General features: G+C 35.3%; 1 protein-coding gene across 1 annotated transcript in view; it reads right to left on the bottom strand.

Annotated features, from left to right (window-relative positions):
- Positions 1–19,034, bottom strand: part of LOC128211541 (uncharacterized) — a 114,926-nt gene that overhangs the window by 85,771 nt on the left and 10,121 nt on the right. The window contains exons 2-11 of the mRNA XM_052916448.1: positions 15,568–15,738; positions 11,110–11,286; positions 10,660–10,706; positions 10,368–10,468; positions 9,984–10,055; positions 9,625–9,740; positions 6,171–6,299; positions 3,598–4,908; positions 1,694–1,843; positions 1,253–1,405 (exon numbers count right to left, since the gene is read on the bottom strand). Coding sequence (XP_052772408.1) covers positions 1,253–1,405; positions 1,694–1,843; positions 3,598–4,908; positions 6,171–6,299; positions 9,625–9,740; positions 9,984–10,055; positions 10,368–10,468; positions 10,660–10,706; positions 11,110–11,286; positions 15,568–15,738 — 2,427 coding nt within the window. The remainder of the gene's footprint in view (positions 1–1,252; positions 1,406–1,693; positions 1,844–3,597; positions 4,909–6,170; positions 6,300–9,624; positions 9,741–9,983; positions 10,056–10,367; positions 10,469–10,659; positions 10,707–11,109; positions 11,287–15,567; positions 15,739–19,034) is intronic.

The raw sequence follows: 19,034 nt of genomic DNA on the forward strand, positions 1-19,034 counted from the left end.
CAATTATTTTGCATTAAATGCAAACTAGAGTTATCTAACTTGGTTAATTAAGTATGTTGGATGGTTGAGTACCATTGTATAAAGTCTCAATGCAATACCTCAAGTAGTTGCTGAGATATTAACCTATGTGTGCTTACACGCAAAACCTTAACCAAAATTTCTAAGTCGAATAATAAAGGGCAATTATTTGCATGAAATGCAAACTAGAGTTATCTAACTTGGTTAATTTAGTAGGTTGGATGGTTGAGTACCATTGTATCAAGTATCAATGCAAAACCTCAAGTAGTTGCTGAGATATTAACCTATGTGTGCTTACACGCAAAACCTTAACCAGAATTTCTAAGTCGAATAATAAAGGCCTATAATAGCCTATAATAGCCTAGATATGTCTTCAAACAAGATCTACATTAAAAAGTGTTGGCTACCGGGCTTTATTATGTAGTTTCCATTGTATCATTTAAGACATTTCAAAACAACACTTACATTTTGCGAAAGCCATTTGTTGTTAACCAATTTCCAATTAATAAAAAGAGCTGTCATGAAGACAGTGAGTTTAACTATTTTGATTGTCCGGTTAGCGCACTTGCTTCTCACCAAGGCGACCCGGGTTAGATTCTGGGCCTGGGTGCATGTGAGTTTGGTTTGTGGTCACCAAGCCGGACAAGTGGGTTTTCTCTGGGCACTCCTGTTTCCCCCCACAACACAAGACCACACTTTCGCGCAACATCATGCAAACGAGAGTGACTTAGTATTAGTTATCATAACTATTTCACACTCGTAAAATATATACTGTTTAAAATATTTCACCACATGCCTAAGCAGAATTTCTTAAGGACCTTATTTTCATTGTATGCAAGAAAATTATCTCATTATCTTGATAAATTCAGAATGTTAAAAGTGCTGAAAGTTCCAATGCAATTTATGATGTATTTGCTGAGATATGTTGACTTAAATGTGCTTACATGTAAAACTTTAACCAAGGTGTGATGCCAACAAGACACCTACTAATTTTTGCTTAAAAATATAATGCTTTCATGGGTAATTTTTACTGGCATGATACCAGGTTTACACAATGGCATTTTATGATGGGGTAGTATTAGGTTGTATCTTTTATAGCTCAATTGTGAGGAAAGCTGGCAGCTTGCATAACCATGCTTGAGTCTGTTTCCAGGCTGAAATTGAGAAATTAATTCAGAAGATACAACCACAATTTACAACAAATATGCCTATTTGATATATATATATTTCATACCTGTATCTGTACCAGTAACTGGTTGGTCTGTTGGACCTCCTGTGGTTCCAGAATTGGTACTTGGGAAACCATGCCTTCCATCACTTCCACTTTGTTGTTGACTGGTTGGCGTCGTCTGTACTGTATTCTCTTTTTTTTTTTTTGTTTCTCTCACTAAAACATTCAGAGATTTATAATAATTTTTCATCAAATTCACTTAGTTTTAATATATTCCTGTTAAATCCATATAAGATACTTTCCCATGTCCCATTTTATGTAACAGCAAGTTACTTTCGGACATATCATTCAACCAAAACATGCGGAAATAAGTTTTTGGGAAAATGGTTACAAGACCATTTACAGACATGAGCTTTTATTTAAAACTTTGAGGTTATAACTTATATGTTTAAGATTATTTTAAATTATTTCAGCATTTATCTGACAATAAAATTATTGTCTTGCCATCAGAAGTTTTTTGGTGAATGTCAGGCTTTTTATCATTGGTGTCTCCGTCTTCTTCATTTGGTGTTTCTTGCTTCTGGTTTTGACTGGTATATGGGGAACCACTCTCAGATGGTTCTGTAGGGTCTGTATCAAAACTGCCTTTTGGTCCTGAAACAGAGAGTTAAGCTTAGTTGAAAAGGTAAACTTGATGAACATTACATTTATGTACAAATCCAATTAATGTCCATCACTAAGTAATACAGAGAATTTTAAATTTCACAGTTCAGCGGCAAATCAGGTCCCTTACAGAAATCTGTAGACATGAAATTGAAAGAAACATTAATCTACATTCATTTTGCATGCACAAGGAGATGTTCGTACTTATAGACTGAAATTCATTTTACAGGCATTCATACAATAGTCAAATCCAAGTTCAAACTGACTATTAATTTAAAGCTTAATCAGATTATGGCTGCGACACCCTTGTTATATTCCATTTAACATGAAAAGATATTGAATCAGAGTCCACATGCATTCATATGTCCACAGTTATCATAAGATTATCATAGGTCCACTGATTTATAAGTTATGAGCATTTGTGTGCCACATGAATTGCTATGCAGGTGATGAGGCAGGGGCATTTATGCTTTTATGAACAATACCTTCTTTTCAACAGGGAAGTACTGTGCAATGTACATACATAGTGATGTGTTCCTATTTTTAAACAAGAGGGTCAAATGGCCCTGAATCCCTCACCTGTCATATATTGCACATTCTTCACTATAACACATATAGAGAAAACCCATCAGCCCCGGGGTGTGGCCAATTTTGACCCCAGGGCCATAATTTGAACAAACTTTGTAGAGGTCCACTAGACGATGAATCATGCCAAATATCTAAGCTCTAAGCCACGTAAGTTCAGAGGAGATGATTTTTGAAGTTTTCACTATAAACATATAGAGAAAACCCATGACCCCCCAAGGGGGCGGGGCCAATTTTGACCCCAAGGCCATAATTTGAACAATCTTTGTAGAGGTCCACTAGACGATGAACCATGCCAAATATCTAAGCTCTAGTGCAAGTAAGTTCAGAGGAGAAGATTATTTAAGTTTTAACTATAAACATATAGAGAATACCCATGACCCCCCGGGGCGGGGCCAATTTTGACCCCAAGGCCATAATTTGAACAATCTTTGTAGAGGTCCACTAGACGATGAATCATGCCAAATATCTAAGCTCTAGTGCAAGTAAGTTCAGAGGAGAGATTTTTGAAGTTTTAACTATAAACATATAGAGAATACCCATGACCCCCCGGGGCGGGGCCAATTTTGACCCCAAGGCCATAATTTGAACAATCTTTGTAGAGGTCCACTAGACGATGAATCATGCCAAATATCTAAGCTCTAGTCCAAGTAAGTTCAGAGGAGAAGATTTTTGAAGTTTTAACTATAAACATATAGAGAATACCCATGACCCCCGGGGCGGGGCCAATTTTGACCCAAGGGCCATAATTTGAACAATCTTGGTAGAGGACCATTTGGTGATCCTACCTACCATATATCAATGGCCTAAGCCTTGTGGTTTGGGAGAAGAAGATTTTTAAAGTTTTTCCTTTTGGTTGCCATGGCAACCAGAGTTCTGCATGGAATTGAATTCTTTGAACAACTTTGATAGAAGACCACCCAAGGAACATCCCTATGAAGTTTTATTAATATTGGCCCAGCGGTTAAGGAGGAGATGTCTTTTAAGTAAATTGTTGACGGACGACGCACGCCGGACGCCGGACAAAAGGCGATCACAAAAGATGGACAGAAAGCTAGAGCATTTCTCATAACTATCATATTACGAGAAACTATTCATGGTAATATAAACAGTCTAAATTCATCAACATTACTAGCATATAACAAGTTTACTGAACGAACCGTTTACATGCTCCTTTACATCTTTATCAACAAAATGCGTCATATCAGAGTGTTTTGTTGAAACTTCTGTCAGCTTAGGATCTAAACTTTGTGCAACATTCTCTCCATCAGCTGAACCTTCTGCTTTCTTGGGATCTGACTTTTGTGAAACAATCCCTCCATCACCTGAAGCTTCGGTTGTTTTGGGATCTGACTTTTGTGAAACAATCCTTCCATCACCTGAACCTTCGGTTGTTTTGGGATCTGACTTTTGTGAAACAATCCCTCCATCACCTGAACCTTCGGTTGTTTTGGGATCTGACTTTTGTGAAACAATCCCTCCATCACCTGAACCTTCGGTTGTTTTGGGATCTGACTTTTGTGAAACAATCCCTCCATCACCTGAAATGGTTGTTTTGGGATCTGACTTTTCTGAAACAATCCCTCCATCACCTGAACCTTCAGTTGTTTTTGGATCTGACTTTTGTGAAACAACCCCTCCATCACCTGAACCTTCGGTTGTTTTGGGATCTGACTTTTGTGAAACAACCCCTCCATCACCTGAACCTTCGGTTGTTTTGGGATCTGACTTTTGTGAAACAACCCCTCCATCACCTGAACCTTCGGTTGTTTTGGGACCTGACTTTTGTGAAACAACCCCTCCATCACCTGAACCTTCGGTTGTTTTGGGATCTGACTTTTGTGAAACAACTCCTCCATCACCTGAACCTTCAGTTGTTTTGGGATCTGACTTTTGTGAAACAATACCTCCATCACCTGAACCTTCGGTTGTTTTGGGATCAGACTTTTGTGAAACAATCCCTCCATCACCTGAACCTTCGGTTGTTTTGGGATCTGACTTTTGTGAAACAATCCCTCCATCACCTGAACCTTCGGTTGTTTTGGGATCTGACTTTTGTGAAACAATCCCTCCATCACCTGAACCTTCGGTTGTTTTGGGATCTGACTTTTGTGAAACAATCCCTCCATCACCTGAACCTTCAGTCTTTTTAGGATCTGACTTTTGTGCAACATTCCCTCCACCAGCTGAACCTTCAGTCTTTTTAGGATCTGAATTATGAGCAACATTCCCTCCACCAGCTGAACCTTCTATCTTCATTGGATCTGAATTATGAGCAACATTTCCTCCACCAGCTGAACCTTCTATCTTCTTTGGATCTGAATTATGAGCAACATTTCCTCCACCAGCTGAACCTTCTATCTTCATTGGATCTGAATTATGAGCAACATTCCCTCCATCAGCTGAACCTTCTGTTATCTTGGGATCTGAACTTGGTGCAACATTCCCTCCATCACTTTGAAGGTTAGTGACTGGAGCATTAAAAGATAGCATTGTATCTGTCAATAGTTTGTATTGAATACATGTCCAAATGTCAAAAAATATTACAGCAAGAAAACTAACATTTAAATTGATATTACAAAACCCAAAGAACTCAAGACCTATATTAGAGAACAGCAATGAATATGGGCAACATTTAGGCTCACATAAATGCTTTAATGCAGGGTTTCCGCCAGGCCTTTATGGATTGTTGGTCTGACGTGCCTTCCAGCAACAAGTCTATTTACTAGGGATGCAAACGGATATTCAAATATTTGATTGAACTTTTGGTATTCAAATGTCAAAAGTGGTATTCTAATATTTGATGTTCTTTTTGCCTACATCTATGTTGTTGTATATATAATATGTTTGTCTTGTTTTAAAACAAATGGCCCATAATGCTGGAGACGTGAATTAGATGACTATACACTATACATGCGTCATATGTCAATTAGGGCATATTGTCGTATACTTTAAACAGTCCCAGTAATTTTACAATAATTGGATATTAGATAAGTGACATCAAACAAGTTTCAAATATATTCGGTGTTAAATTTGAATGTTACACTAGCCAATAAATTTAGCTATTTAACTGGTCACAAAAGAGCACATTGTTACTGTGAATAAGTTCCTAAAGTTTGAAGTTGTAATCTTCAATGAATGTAAAATAATTAAGTAATTATAAAAAAAAAAATACATATTTTCAAATCGGGCCAATTTTTTTTTTTTTTTTAAATAATTCCATATAGACATATGTGAAAATAAGCCCCACCCCTGGCGGCCATTTTTTAAGAATTTCATATATTGTCACCTAATAAATTATTTTGAAATCAGGTCAATGGTTTCTGTTTTTCCTATCTAAAGATACAGCGGTAACTAACCTCGCCCCTGGCAACCATGTTTTTTTATGAATCAACATGGAATGGCGGAATTTGACGGGTCACCTTAGGCACCTTTTTGTGAAATTATTTAAAAACGGGGAGGCAGATTTTGAGGAGAAGATTTCCAAAGTTTTCCTTTCAATGCCATAGTGACTAGAGTTCTGCATGGAACCACTTCTATTAAAGAAATCAGTACAACACAAGGAACATTCCTGTGAAGTTTGGTTAAAATTGTGTCAGTGGTTTAGGAGGAGAAATTGTTTGAAGTAAATTGTTGACGACTGACAGACGATGACGGACAATCACCCTTCCACAATTTGTGCTCAGGTGAGCTAACAACAGATAAGCTAAGAAAGTGGTCAAATGATTTGTACCTTGTTTATCATCAACTGTCTTCATTTCTGGCTGTTTTGTTGAATTTTCAGCTGAAACTGACCTCTTGGATTCTGACCTTCGATGAGCATTTTCATGTTCCCCATCAGCTGAATTTTCTGGTTTAGTGGCTGAAAATGAATTTGTTTCTGTCAATAAAGTAAAAAAGAAATGCCAAAATGAAGCAAAACCAGGTTTTCATTGATTGCCACAAAACTCCAGCCTCTGTTGTAAGATTCTGTTGTTGTTTTTTGAGTAACAGTGACATTTACTTTGACCCTAGTGGCCCTAACACAATCCCATAAAAGGCATCAATAAACTCTTCCTCTTTATTACGTTTGATCACAATATGTCAATCCAAATTAAAGATATTTAGTTTCAACCAATTTTCTAGTTTTAGAAACAGTTACCTTGACCCTAGGGGTCCCAAACGCAATCCCATGAATAGTCTATATAAAAAACACTTCCTACATACCAAGTTTTGCATATGTCAACCCATACTTTAAACATTTAGTTTCAATTGTTTCTTTTTTTAGTAACAGTAACATTTACCTTGACCAAAGAGGTCCCAACTGCAATGAAAGGTCTCCATAAACTATTCCTACAAACTGAGTAGTCACAATATGTCAACCATAAGTAGATATATTCTTTTTCAACAAAATTTCTATTTTAAGTAACAGTGACCCTAACTATGACCCTAGGAGCCTATGAAAAACAAAATCCCTTTTCTATTTATAGTTACAGTAACTTTGACATTCACCCTACGGGTCCCAAACGCAATCCCATGAAAGGTATCGATAAAATCTTTGTATATATACTTAGTCTGGTCGAGATATGTCGAACTGTAACTAAAGATATAAAGATACTATTCAACTGCTTCATCTATTTTTAGTAACATTTACCTTGACCTTGACCTTAGGAGCCCCAAACCCAATCCTGTTAAAGGTCTTCACAAACTTTCCAGACATACAAAGTTTAGTGACAATAATTATTATGTCAACCCTAACTAAAGACATTCAGTTTCAACTGCTTTTCTATTTTAAGTAACAGTGAAAGTCCCAAACACAATCCCATGAAAGGTCAGCATAAGCTGTTCCTATATACCAAATTTGGTCATAATAAATATGTGAGCCCTAACTAAATTTATCGGTGAGTTTGACCTACTATGTGAAAACCTGGTTAAAAATGAAAAATTACTGCTTTAAGGATAATTCAAAACAAGTTCTAAGTTTTTTTGGCAAAAGTGCCTTATACCAGTAAATGAAATTTCAAACACAGTCATGGTGACATACATGATATAATCATGTACAAATTACACGAAGAGTAATGTTTATTTTGTGCAACCAAAACGTTTGGATTTTTTTCCTTATTAATACAGCAACAAAACTTACATTAAAAATGCTTCAGACAAAAAATAAGTTGTAAAATTAACAAGGGCAATAACTAAAAACATACTGTATCCAGAGTTATGGTTCCTGTGCACTGCACTTCTACTCAATGAGATCAATCAGTATATGAAGTTTTAAAGGCGTTTCAAGTTATGCTCTTGACAAGATTGCCTGGATGAACAAACAAGGATGCACACACAAGCATGCACATATACACACAAACACACACACACACACACGCACACGCACACGCACACACACACACATACACAAACACAACACACCTCTACAATTACTATATCCCCTTGGCCATTTTTTTCTGGAGGGGGGGGGGGGGGGGTAACAAGGGGTGGAAATTTTGCAAATATGTGCCTCAGAGATATAACTCTTGGAAGGTGCTCAACTTCACATCAATATCTATCTATGTTCCAAGTTTCAATCAATTCCTTGTAAAAGTATAGTTTTTCTCCTGACAAATTTGGTTGCAGAAAAAGAAGAAGAATGAATGACAAACAAAAAATAAAAAAATAGAATATCTCTCTTTCATGTGAATGGGAGACATAACTAGAGATTGCTTTTTTGAAAAAGCGCTTGTCTCCCCTATTGTGTGGTCGTAGCTGAGAAAAAATAAATGATGGACATGAAATTTGTGATTTTTGACTGAAGACGAACCAACAGTGAAGTTTGGTTTATATCACGGTGAACTTGACCTTTGACCTACTGATCTCAAAATCAATAGGAGTCATCTACTAGTCATGACCAACTAGCATACCAAGTACGAAGTTACTGGGTACAAGCACTCTTTAGTTATTGAGCAGAAACCATTTTAAAGCTTAAGGTCACCGCCAACATATTGTTTTTTACCTGAATGTAACCTTGACCTTTGACCTTTTGATCTCAAAATCAATAGGGGTCATCTACTAGTCATGAACAACTAGCATACCATGTATGAAGTTCCTGGACTCAAAGGATCTTTAGTTATTGAGCGGAAACCGTGTCTTCACCTCAAGGTCACAGCGACCTTGACCTTTGACCTAGTGATCTCAAAATCAATAGGGGTCATCTACTAGTCATGACCAACTAGCATACTAAGTATGAAGTTCCTTGGTGCAAGTGTTCTTTAGTTATTGAGAAATGAAGTGTGACGTACGGACTGACAGACGAACAGACTGACGGACAGGGCAAAAACAATAAGTCTCCCCCTTGAATGGGGGAGACATAATAAGTCAGCTATATTTGATATTACTCAAGATATTGCTCCAACTAAGGGATCAGTTCTTGAATTGCAGAACACTGCTTTCGATATTTTCCACGTTGCACGATAAAACCTGAAGTTCAATGTGTTTAATAAATATTTACACTTTAATTGATAATGAAACCTCAAATTATATAAGCCCTGATTATCATTTTTTTGAAAATTTTGATTTTAAATACCAACTTTCTCCTAAATAGATGAAGGTTACACAGAACTATTACAATATTCTTTATTATTTTAAACCTCCTATGCAGTAATCTCCCTTGGCGAGCAGCAAAGAAGCGAGTTTTGAAAAATTAACATTAAGCTTTATTGTTTGTTTTGAAAATGTCATTGGAAAGAAAGAATTCCAGATAATTCCCTCTTAATGTATAGTATTTTTTAACCCTCGTTCTATTTACTCATAAAAGAAAAATGTGTTCACAAAAACAAATACCATAGATAAAGCCGGGAATTCACATAACATGCCGGTACAAATTAAAGGTGAATTTCATAATAATGAAATTCATGTATAAGACCAATGACTCTATTGTTTTCGAAGTAACGTGTGTATATTTTTGGTATAATTTTGTTTGTACCGGAGGATTAGCTAGGGAAAACCAGAATATATATAATTCCGGGCTTAAACTATTGTAGCAATATTATCAACCATAATGTCCTTCGAACATATGTATACCTAACATGTTATCATTGAACTAATAACCTTTTTTGGTTATCTACATGCACGTTTTTCTTCTGATTTTATTGTGCAGAGTTGATGCTATGCATCAATTTTTTCTTGTTATTATTGTATGCAATTTAAACAATTGTTACCTGTTCTTTTGAGGTTTTCTAGATCTCCCCAGCGGCCAGACACCTTCTTTAAGATATTCAGGGAAACAGCAAAAGAACTGACCTTGAACAAGCACTTATCTTCTTGTGCCTGACCCCTGGAATGTTACAAAAGTATTGGTAGAAGGGTGCTAGTAAGAAGTGTACAATGATGAAAATTTTCAATTAAAGGATTACATTAACTGTTGTTTGTATATTGTGTATTTTCAACAAACTTTTAAAGCTAGTAATATACTTGAATTTGGGAATATTTAAGCACCAGAACCAATATAGTATGTACTGAAATATCATTCTGATCCTAAATCTATATTCTAAAATGACTCTCTCAGTAGAATTATTACTTGAGTCTTATAGTCCAGCTGAACTTGGTTTTCAGAGTGCTGCCCTTGCAAAGCTTCAGGAACTGGGCATCCCTGTAAACACAAGATTAAACATTCATATAATTTATTATGTTGTATGAAAAGACAATCTTTGCTATATTTAAACATAATGGAAATAACCCTTTTATTTTATTAATCGTTCAAATAAAGATACTTATAAATTAAAAAAAATACATTTCAATATTGCACTATAGTGTGTTTTGACATCATTTTAGCAATGCCATATAAAAAAGATTCTGACGTTACATCTAGGAGGAGAGGAATATAGCTGTATTGCACTGGATGGCATAAAGACAAATAAATTTAGCAAAATGTAATGCTTGCTGATTTTTGATGTGTATTTACCTAGTCTGGAACTTGATGTGTACGGTATCTGGGTGGAATTTGACTTCCAGGCTGTCCTTGTCCACCTCTTTCAAATACAAGTACACTTCAATCGTATCATCCTGCAAACACACAACAGGGAAACAGTGTGGAAATGTTTATTTCAAGATGGCAGGTACTTTTTTTATGTAGTAATCTTATCTGACAGATTATAGATTTCAAAGGAAGGAATATAAAATTTCATATTCAATTTGATTGGGACCTAAAAGAAAACACAATTTATGTCAAGTGTTTGTATAACATGAAAACTCACCTTCTCAGTGAAGGTGTGGGGGACATGTTGAAGTTCGACCACAGACTCTGAAACATGTGTACATCAATTGTATGCAGAAAAAAAGTTAAAGGAATATTTAATCATCATTTATAAACAACTCAAAGGAAAATTATGAAGAATATTCCAATTCTGGGTTAATTTTTACAAAGCTTACTACTGTCAGACCTTATTCAAATAATTAATACTGACTGTCACAAGATGCCTAAGCAATTGGTTACTTTGTAATTCAAAGTTATACACTTAGATTCACCTTATCATTTACTTAATAACCTATTGATCAGGGTGAAACGCTGCTGCACCCCACCCCCCTACAGCCATTTATTTTTTTACCTGAACTAAACTGTTAAAACATTGGCCTTTCCTTTAAGTAAAACTTTATGAACACTGCCATTTAAGGACATGTTCCTATCAGAAACTTTGTAAATGTACCTGCAGTTGTTACAGTGCATTCTTCTACTCCCATCTGCTTTGGTTGAATATCATGTATATTTCCTAAAGACCCAGTCTTTCTTTGCATTGCAGTCTGAGTTTTTAGATCATCATGTATTTCTGAGGCTCCACGACCAACACTTTGTGAACCTTTCTGTCCATTGCCAGCAACTGGTCCTGTGCATTAAAATTGGAATTTGAGCTGTAAGACTAGAGAAATATATACTTTTTATAGCTGTAGTATCACTTTAAATAGTAAGAGTCTGAATGTTGTGTCTTGGTTAACATACATTATCAAAGCGCTTTAAGCGTTGAATGGCTTTCGGCCTGCAATGTTTTGTGAGTATAGTCATGTAATTGTGAAACATAATTATTAACATAAACATCTAAGAGAAAGTATATCCTCGCTCATAATTTCCTTCGCAAAAACTTTCAGTTTTATGTTGATTCTCAATTAGATCATGTGGTTTAAGTCACTTGAAATGTGGAATACGCAAAATAGTTACTTATAAGGTATGGAGTAATTCTCAATATCATATAAAACCTTATCTGGAGCTTTGGTTTCATAAACAATGCACTGCCACAGATAAAGCATTTAGGCATTTTTAGTAAAATCTACTCTACACTTCAAACTTAGGTGTATTTAATTTACTACCAGGGCATCCCAACAAAATAAATTGGACATATATATTTGGTTTATGTTTAACGCCAAATACCTCTGGATCAAATCACCCACATACTATTTATTCCCTGTATGTTTGATGTACATGTATCTAAATTATGTTCTCAACCTAAGTTACTCAAGGACAAAATGAACATATTTATAGCAATGGTGTATAAATATTCATATGCATTATGCTACATGCTCCAGACTTTTGACTAAAATTACTGAGAGAAACTGAGAAATATTTACACACTTTTCGTTTAATTCGGCATTACTTGACTATGACAGAAATTAAAGCAGGTTGATAGTCTTTCAACGCTTTATCTGATTTGATTTGAATGGTAAAAGTGTATGATATGCATTTAGTAAAGGTTGTTAATATGTACTTAAACAAGAGAATGATTTCTATGCCTCATACTTTTAACAAACACAAGAAATGTCAAGTAAGATATATAAATACATTTATGATGAACTGCAATCACCATAAAAAATAATTGTAGGATGAAATGAAGTATTTTAATTACATTTAAAACAATATGGTTTGATATCTTATGCCAAATTAACATTTAATTGCATCAGAATACGATCCATATTTTTTTTGGACTTTTTAACGAGTTCTCAGAGTGTCCGAATGCGATGATCCAGATTCTATTTTTAACTTCAATGTACATGTAGATATTATTGGTCTTTGGCCGCGCAATATCTAAACACAGGTATATAACACATGTTATTATTTGATTCAGCACGCGTTCATTTTGAAACTATTTGCGGATTCTGCTTTTTATATTGCGTTCTGTAACTTGCCGATATTAAAATATTGCTTTTTTGTATAATTTTAATAGCATTATGCAAAATGCAGCTTATTAGAACTATATTAACCGCATAACATAGATTGAAAACTTAAAGAGCTATTTTAAGCAAGCTAATTAATATGCAAAACGCAGTCCGTAGCTATCAGAGCAGATTGCTTAATTAATAGGCTAAGTTTCGTTGTAAATGTTATTGTAAATAAGGTCACATTAATTTGCCAAAAGTTAAAAATGTTATGTCGGTCTGCCGATGCAATTTCTGAGATATGATTATAAATGTTGCAGGCTTGGCGGCCTACAGCTTAATAATGCAATCTTTTATCAAACTAAGATGAATCGCTCATGGATGTTTGATCATGTTCTTTTTGTAATTGTTAATGTTGACTTGAGTTCGCATAAATCTTTAACTCAGTTTTCAACATTTAACTTATCGTAAGAGTTTGCATTGCAATGATAATACTGTATGTTATCACATAACTTGTAGCATACAAAATAAAGATCATTTCATAAGGTCAGCTGCAACTTAAATCTTATTCCATATTTGTACATAACTGTTGATATCATACACTATCATACATATCTAAACAAATGATATAAAACTTCAAAAGTTTCATTAAATACAAAGTGTATAAAATGGCCCACTTTTAAATGATAACATAATGTTTATGAAGGTTATACAACTTGTTATCAATCCAGTATGTATAACATCTTGTTCAACAACACCGCAAGTCAGATTATAATGATTATATTAATAACAAATAATAATTCTGTAATTGAATTTGTTATGTCATTCTGCTACAAATTCCATTTGATGTTATATTATACTGATATACTTGCTGAAATATGGGACCACAGCACAGTTTTTGCAAAACCAGTATATTGCAGTGCCTTTAAAAGTTACACTCTCACAGATTGAATATTTTGCCAACTTTTTATTTTTTTTGTCTTGAAATGAGCCAATTTTTGCGTAAATGTCTTGAAACCAGTGATACAAGACTGCTGAAAAAAGAGCAGATTACTGTTTTCATATATTTACGTTTGCAAATTGATGTTTTATGGCTAAAAGTGTTACTAATGGTTTAAGAAGAATTGAACTTTCAGTAGTTAACCAAACATTTGAGATCTGTTCTATTGTGAGATATCTTAAATGATATTGCATTGAAGGCACTTATGCAAAAATGAGACAAAATAAAAAAATAAAAGATCAGAACTGTCAATTTCAATCTTGTTTTCAGCAAAAATACTTATTAAAACAAAAAAATACAACCTCTTTGCATCAATTTTCATTTATTGTCTGAAAATTTTACCCCAACAGCCTTTATGAGTTTTATTTTAAATCCAAGATTATCCCAATGACCAAAATGGTAATTGTCCCAAACAGTGATCTCCTATTCAAGGCAGTGCCCGTGTCCTGTTAATGAAAGAAACCTATGCAAACAGGAGTATCTTTGCAATAAAAACTAAGGCATCCTTTTTCATTTTAATTGCTTGTGTTTACTCTTGACAAGGGGAGTTTAAATTGGCCATAAAATTTCCATTTTCTTTATTTCTAGGATTTATCAGTATGGTTAAATGTATAGAACAAGTACAATTGTATAGTTGGTGACCATATCACTTCACTTTTAAATGAGTTACATTATACTGTAACATATTGCAGTACAGGCTATTGCGTAAAAATTGGATTTTTAATTAAAGAAAAAAAATGTATTTACAGTAGACTTAAAGTAAACAAAAAAGCCAAGATGGCCCTATATTACGCCTCCAGCATGAATGACGCAACGCCATTGGTCCGGGACTGGTCACGCGGTGACCCAATATTTTTCCATAATGGGTCACCAAATTTATATCATACCAAAATGGGGTCTATTTTTCGATAAATACATTTAAACATGTAAACAGTTTGTTGACGTCATATATACATTACGGAATTACCGGTAGTAGGTGACCCGTTATGGGATAAACGGGGCGCAGGAAAAAATATTCGTTGAAATGGTTTCCACTGCTCCGTACATCCCATACTAACCCCATAACTTATAATATCCCTCACCTATTTGGACAAAGGGTTCAAAAGTTATTAATCGGACAACATACTGGATGCCGCCTGCATGTATGCTGTAAACTATTATCTGTCCCATTTTTTCAACAGGCGTACGAAAACATGAGAAGTATGTTTTGGTTTAAAAAGTTACAAAGGGCCATAACTTTAAGAATACGAACAAATACATACAAAATCTAAGTTGCAGTCACAAAAGATTGTTACTGTGAATTAGTACATGAAGTTTTAGTTGATATCTTCAATGATTGAAAAGCAAAAAACAATAATTATAAAAAATAAATATTATATATACATCTATAATAGTGCAGAAGAGTCATCTAAGAAACATTTCTGTGAAAAATATTTTGATTTTCAAATCTTTCCATAAAGACATATACCGGAAACTAGCTCGCCCCTCAGGCCACAATGTTTTTTTTATAATCAACATGGTGTGAAGAAATTTGACAGTGGGTCATTTTCTCTAAAATTATTTTAAAATAGGGCATACGGATTCTGAGCAGAAGATTACTGTTTTCCATATATAGTGAAAAGAATCCCTGCCAACTCATGGAGGCCATGCTTTTGTAAGAATCAACATAGGCAGGATGAAGGAATTTGATACAGGGTCACCTATAGAACATTTCTATGAAATAATGTTAAAAGAAGATTTTTAAAGGTTTTCCTTTCTGTTGCCATGGCAACCAGAGTTCTGCATAGAATCACTTTTATTGAAGGAACATGGAAGAAGACCACCCAAGAAACATTCCTGTGAATTTTAGTTAAAATTGTCCCATGGGAATTAGGAGAAGAAGTTGTTTGAAGGAAATGGACGGATGGACATCAGACAATCACACGACCACAATAGCTCACACATTTTATGCTCAAGTGAGCACAAGTGAGCTAAAAAACCTCTATGAACATAACTCAAAATCAAAATTTTAAAATCTAACCCTGGTTTCCACTTTGTCTAAAAGCTGAAGCATCCTCAAATTGTTCAAGCAGATTATTGACATATGGACCTTTTTTATTGCTTCTAGAAGTTTCTTGACTATCTCCCATTAAAGGGTTATCACCCATCGCTGCCCCCTGCTGTTGACCCCCTGGTGTTGACTCTGACATCACTGAAAAGTGTTCAAAACTTAATTAAAAACATGGATACATAAAAGTCATGCCAAAAGAAACATGGAAATCTAGTAATCTTATACTTTTATAACATACAGAGGACAGACAATAACAAGAGCTTTTTCACCTTCTTTGCTAGGGGCCGAAATTAGGTTACTTCACAATTGGGAAAAATAGCATATTTTCCCAATTTCCAGATATTTTTTTCACAATTCCCAGATATTTTTCCCAAAAAGGAAGATCTTACTTCAAAAAATTTACAATAAAAATTGATTCTATTTGAGCAAATTATTCTTTTTATCTTTTAAGTTAACATCAGAAGACTTCTGTATAATTTAAATGTTATTCGATGACCAATTAGTCCATGTATTGTGATCAATTATTTCCCTTGATTTAGAATCAACTCTATAAAGATTAAAACTATTGTCTCTCCCTCTTATGTCATTGCGTCATGTTAAAAAAGGGAAGTCAAAGACATGATTTCTCCCCCAATAAGATCTACATGTGTATCAATTGGAAGTCAATACATTTTATACTTTTAAAACTCGACCCTGAGGAGTGTTTGTACAGATTTCATATTAAAAAGGTCATAATTGAAAAAAATCAGCTACAAGTAGACTCACATGTAAGATATGAGCCTGTTTTTTGTTATATGAGTTCCAAGTTTCATATGGATACCTTGACCCATGTTTAAAAGGTGTCTTCAATCCTCATATGGAATTTCCCATTTTGAGACGTTTACACGTTTAAATTTCCCAAAATGAAAAGGCTAGTAGGTGAAAAAGCCCTGATAACTGTTCAGTGGCTTACAGTGCTCATTTATGGGTAAAGATTTTTTCGATTCCCTGAGTTTCCCATTTCCAACATGTACCAGTAATCAAAGGTAGGAACATACTTCATGTGCACCAGCTAAAATGATTCCAGGTGTACTAGGAAAAAGTCAACAAACCAGGTATGTTTTTTTTTTTTTACATTCCTCAAGACAAGGTTCAATAAAAAGCAAGAGCCCTGAACAAACAACTCTATATTTATGGTATACACGGGAATGATTCATTTCTGAAAGTAACCCTTTGTATAAGTCTGAAAATGGAATAAGTATTTTTTTCCTCATATGATTTCATGTGAACGGAATTATATATCTTTAGTTAAAGTCAACACATACGCTAGTTTTATGTGTTTTATGTGTTTCAGGCAGCAGGATCTTGCTAAAATGCTCTCTGAATCTTTTGAAATTGCTGCTGGAATTCGTACACTTAAGATCTTATAGAACAGTCACATTGCCTAAATGTATTCTACGCTGACGTGTTGCTAGATAGGGTTCAGACCCTGTCGCATCTTATATGACTTTGCAAGAAAATATGCTACAAAAAGTGAGAAATAAATTACCCCTAAGTTTGCCCTCACGGTTCTTGAGGTTTATGCCATTGGTAATAATATAGATGCAAAAATAATGTGCAATCATGAGAAATGACATCATAAATGACTACACAGCCAGTCTGCGATGAAAATAAAGAAGGCCGCATCATTTCAAGAGAAAGTCTGCCAGTCTTGGTGTCTTTCATTGATTGATTAACCCTTTGCATGCTGGGTAAATTGTCGTCTGCTCAAAAATGTCGTCTGGTATATTCTAAATTTCTTTCAATTTACTTAAAACTTTGGGGATATATTGACTGCATGAGTGGCAAACAGCTTGGAACCTGACCAGGCGCTGAGTTACTCGGCGTCTGGTCTGGGTCCAAGCTGTTTGCAAAGCCTTTAAAATAGCCATCAGCAGCCTAAGGGTTAATGTTCACTTGGGTTTAATCACACTAAATATATACCCATAATTATATATATTTCATTTAAGCTTAAATGTTAACAATAGAATACAGCTTTAAACATTGAAAATTAACAAATAATATATCAACAAGAGCTGTCACAGTATGTGACGAATGCCCCCGAATGTGACATAGACCTACGAACAAGGCCAGTACATGAAAAGTTGATCTTGCCTTTATGTGTCAAATACATATGGCAAGTTATTTTAAATTTCCTCTGAACATATACCCCCCATACTTGACAACCTACACTGTTATGTCCTTATATTCAGAATTCCCTTGTGAATAAACACTAAATGCATCTTTCACCTTCGAGGTAGGGACATGGGTCTTGCACAGGGCACGTCGTCTTCGTATGTGGAACACATGTAGCAAGTTATTTTAAAATCTGTCCTTACAAGGGAAAGTTACAGCCCGGACAAGACAACCTATACCCTATGTCCTTGTATGCAGCACTCCATTGTGAATAAACACTAAGTGTGACCTTGACCTTTGAGGTAGGGACACGGGTCTTGCACGCGACACGTCGTCTTGGTATGTGAAACACATGTGGCAAGTTATTTTAAAATCTGTCCATACAAGGGAAAGTTACACCACGGACACGACAACCTATACTCTATGTCCTTATATGCAGCACTCCATTGTGAATAAACACTATGTTTGACCTTGACCTTTGAGGTAGGGACACGGGTCTTGCACGCGACACGTCGTCTTGGTATGTGGAACACATGTGGCAAGTTATTTTAAAATCAGTCCATACAAGAGAAAGTTACACCACGGACACGACAACCTATACTCTATGTCCTTATATGCAGCACTCCATTGTGAATAAACACTAAGTGTGACCTTGACCTTTGAGGTAGGGACACGGGTTTTGCACGCGACACGTCATCTTGGTATATGGAACACATGTGGCAAGTTATTTTAAAATCTGTCCATACAAGGGAAAGTTAAAGCCCGGACACGACAACCTATACTCTATGTCCTTATATGCAGCACTCCATTGTAAATAAACACTAAGTGTGACCTTGACCTTTGAGGTAGGGACACAGGTCTTGTACCCGACACATCGTCTTGGTATGTGGAACACATGTGGCAAGTTATTTTAAAATCTGTCCATACAAGGGAAAGTTACACCACGGACACGACAACCTATACTCTATGTCCTTATATGCAGCACTCCATTGTGAATAAACACTATGTGTGACCTTGACCTTTGAGGTAGGGACACGGGTCTTGCAAGCGACACGTCGTCTTGGTATGTGGTACACATGTGACAAGTTATTTTAAAATCTGTCCATACAAGAGAAAGTTACAGCCCGGACACGACAACCTATACTCTATGTCCTTATATGCAGCACTCCATGGTGAATAAACACTAAGTGTGACCTTGACCTTTGAGGTAGGGACACGGGTTTTGCACGCGACACGTCGTCTTGGTATGTGGTACACATGTGGCAAGTTATTTTAAAATCTGT

Source organism: Mya arenaria, chromosome 12 (assembly GCF_026914265.1).
Source record: "Mya arenaria isolate MELC-2E11 chromosome 12, ASM2691426v1".
In the NCBI taxonomy this organism is placed as follows: domain Eukaryota; kingdom Metazoa; phylum Mollusca; class Bivalvia; order Myida; family Myidae; genus Mya; species Mya arenaria.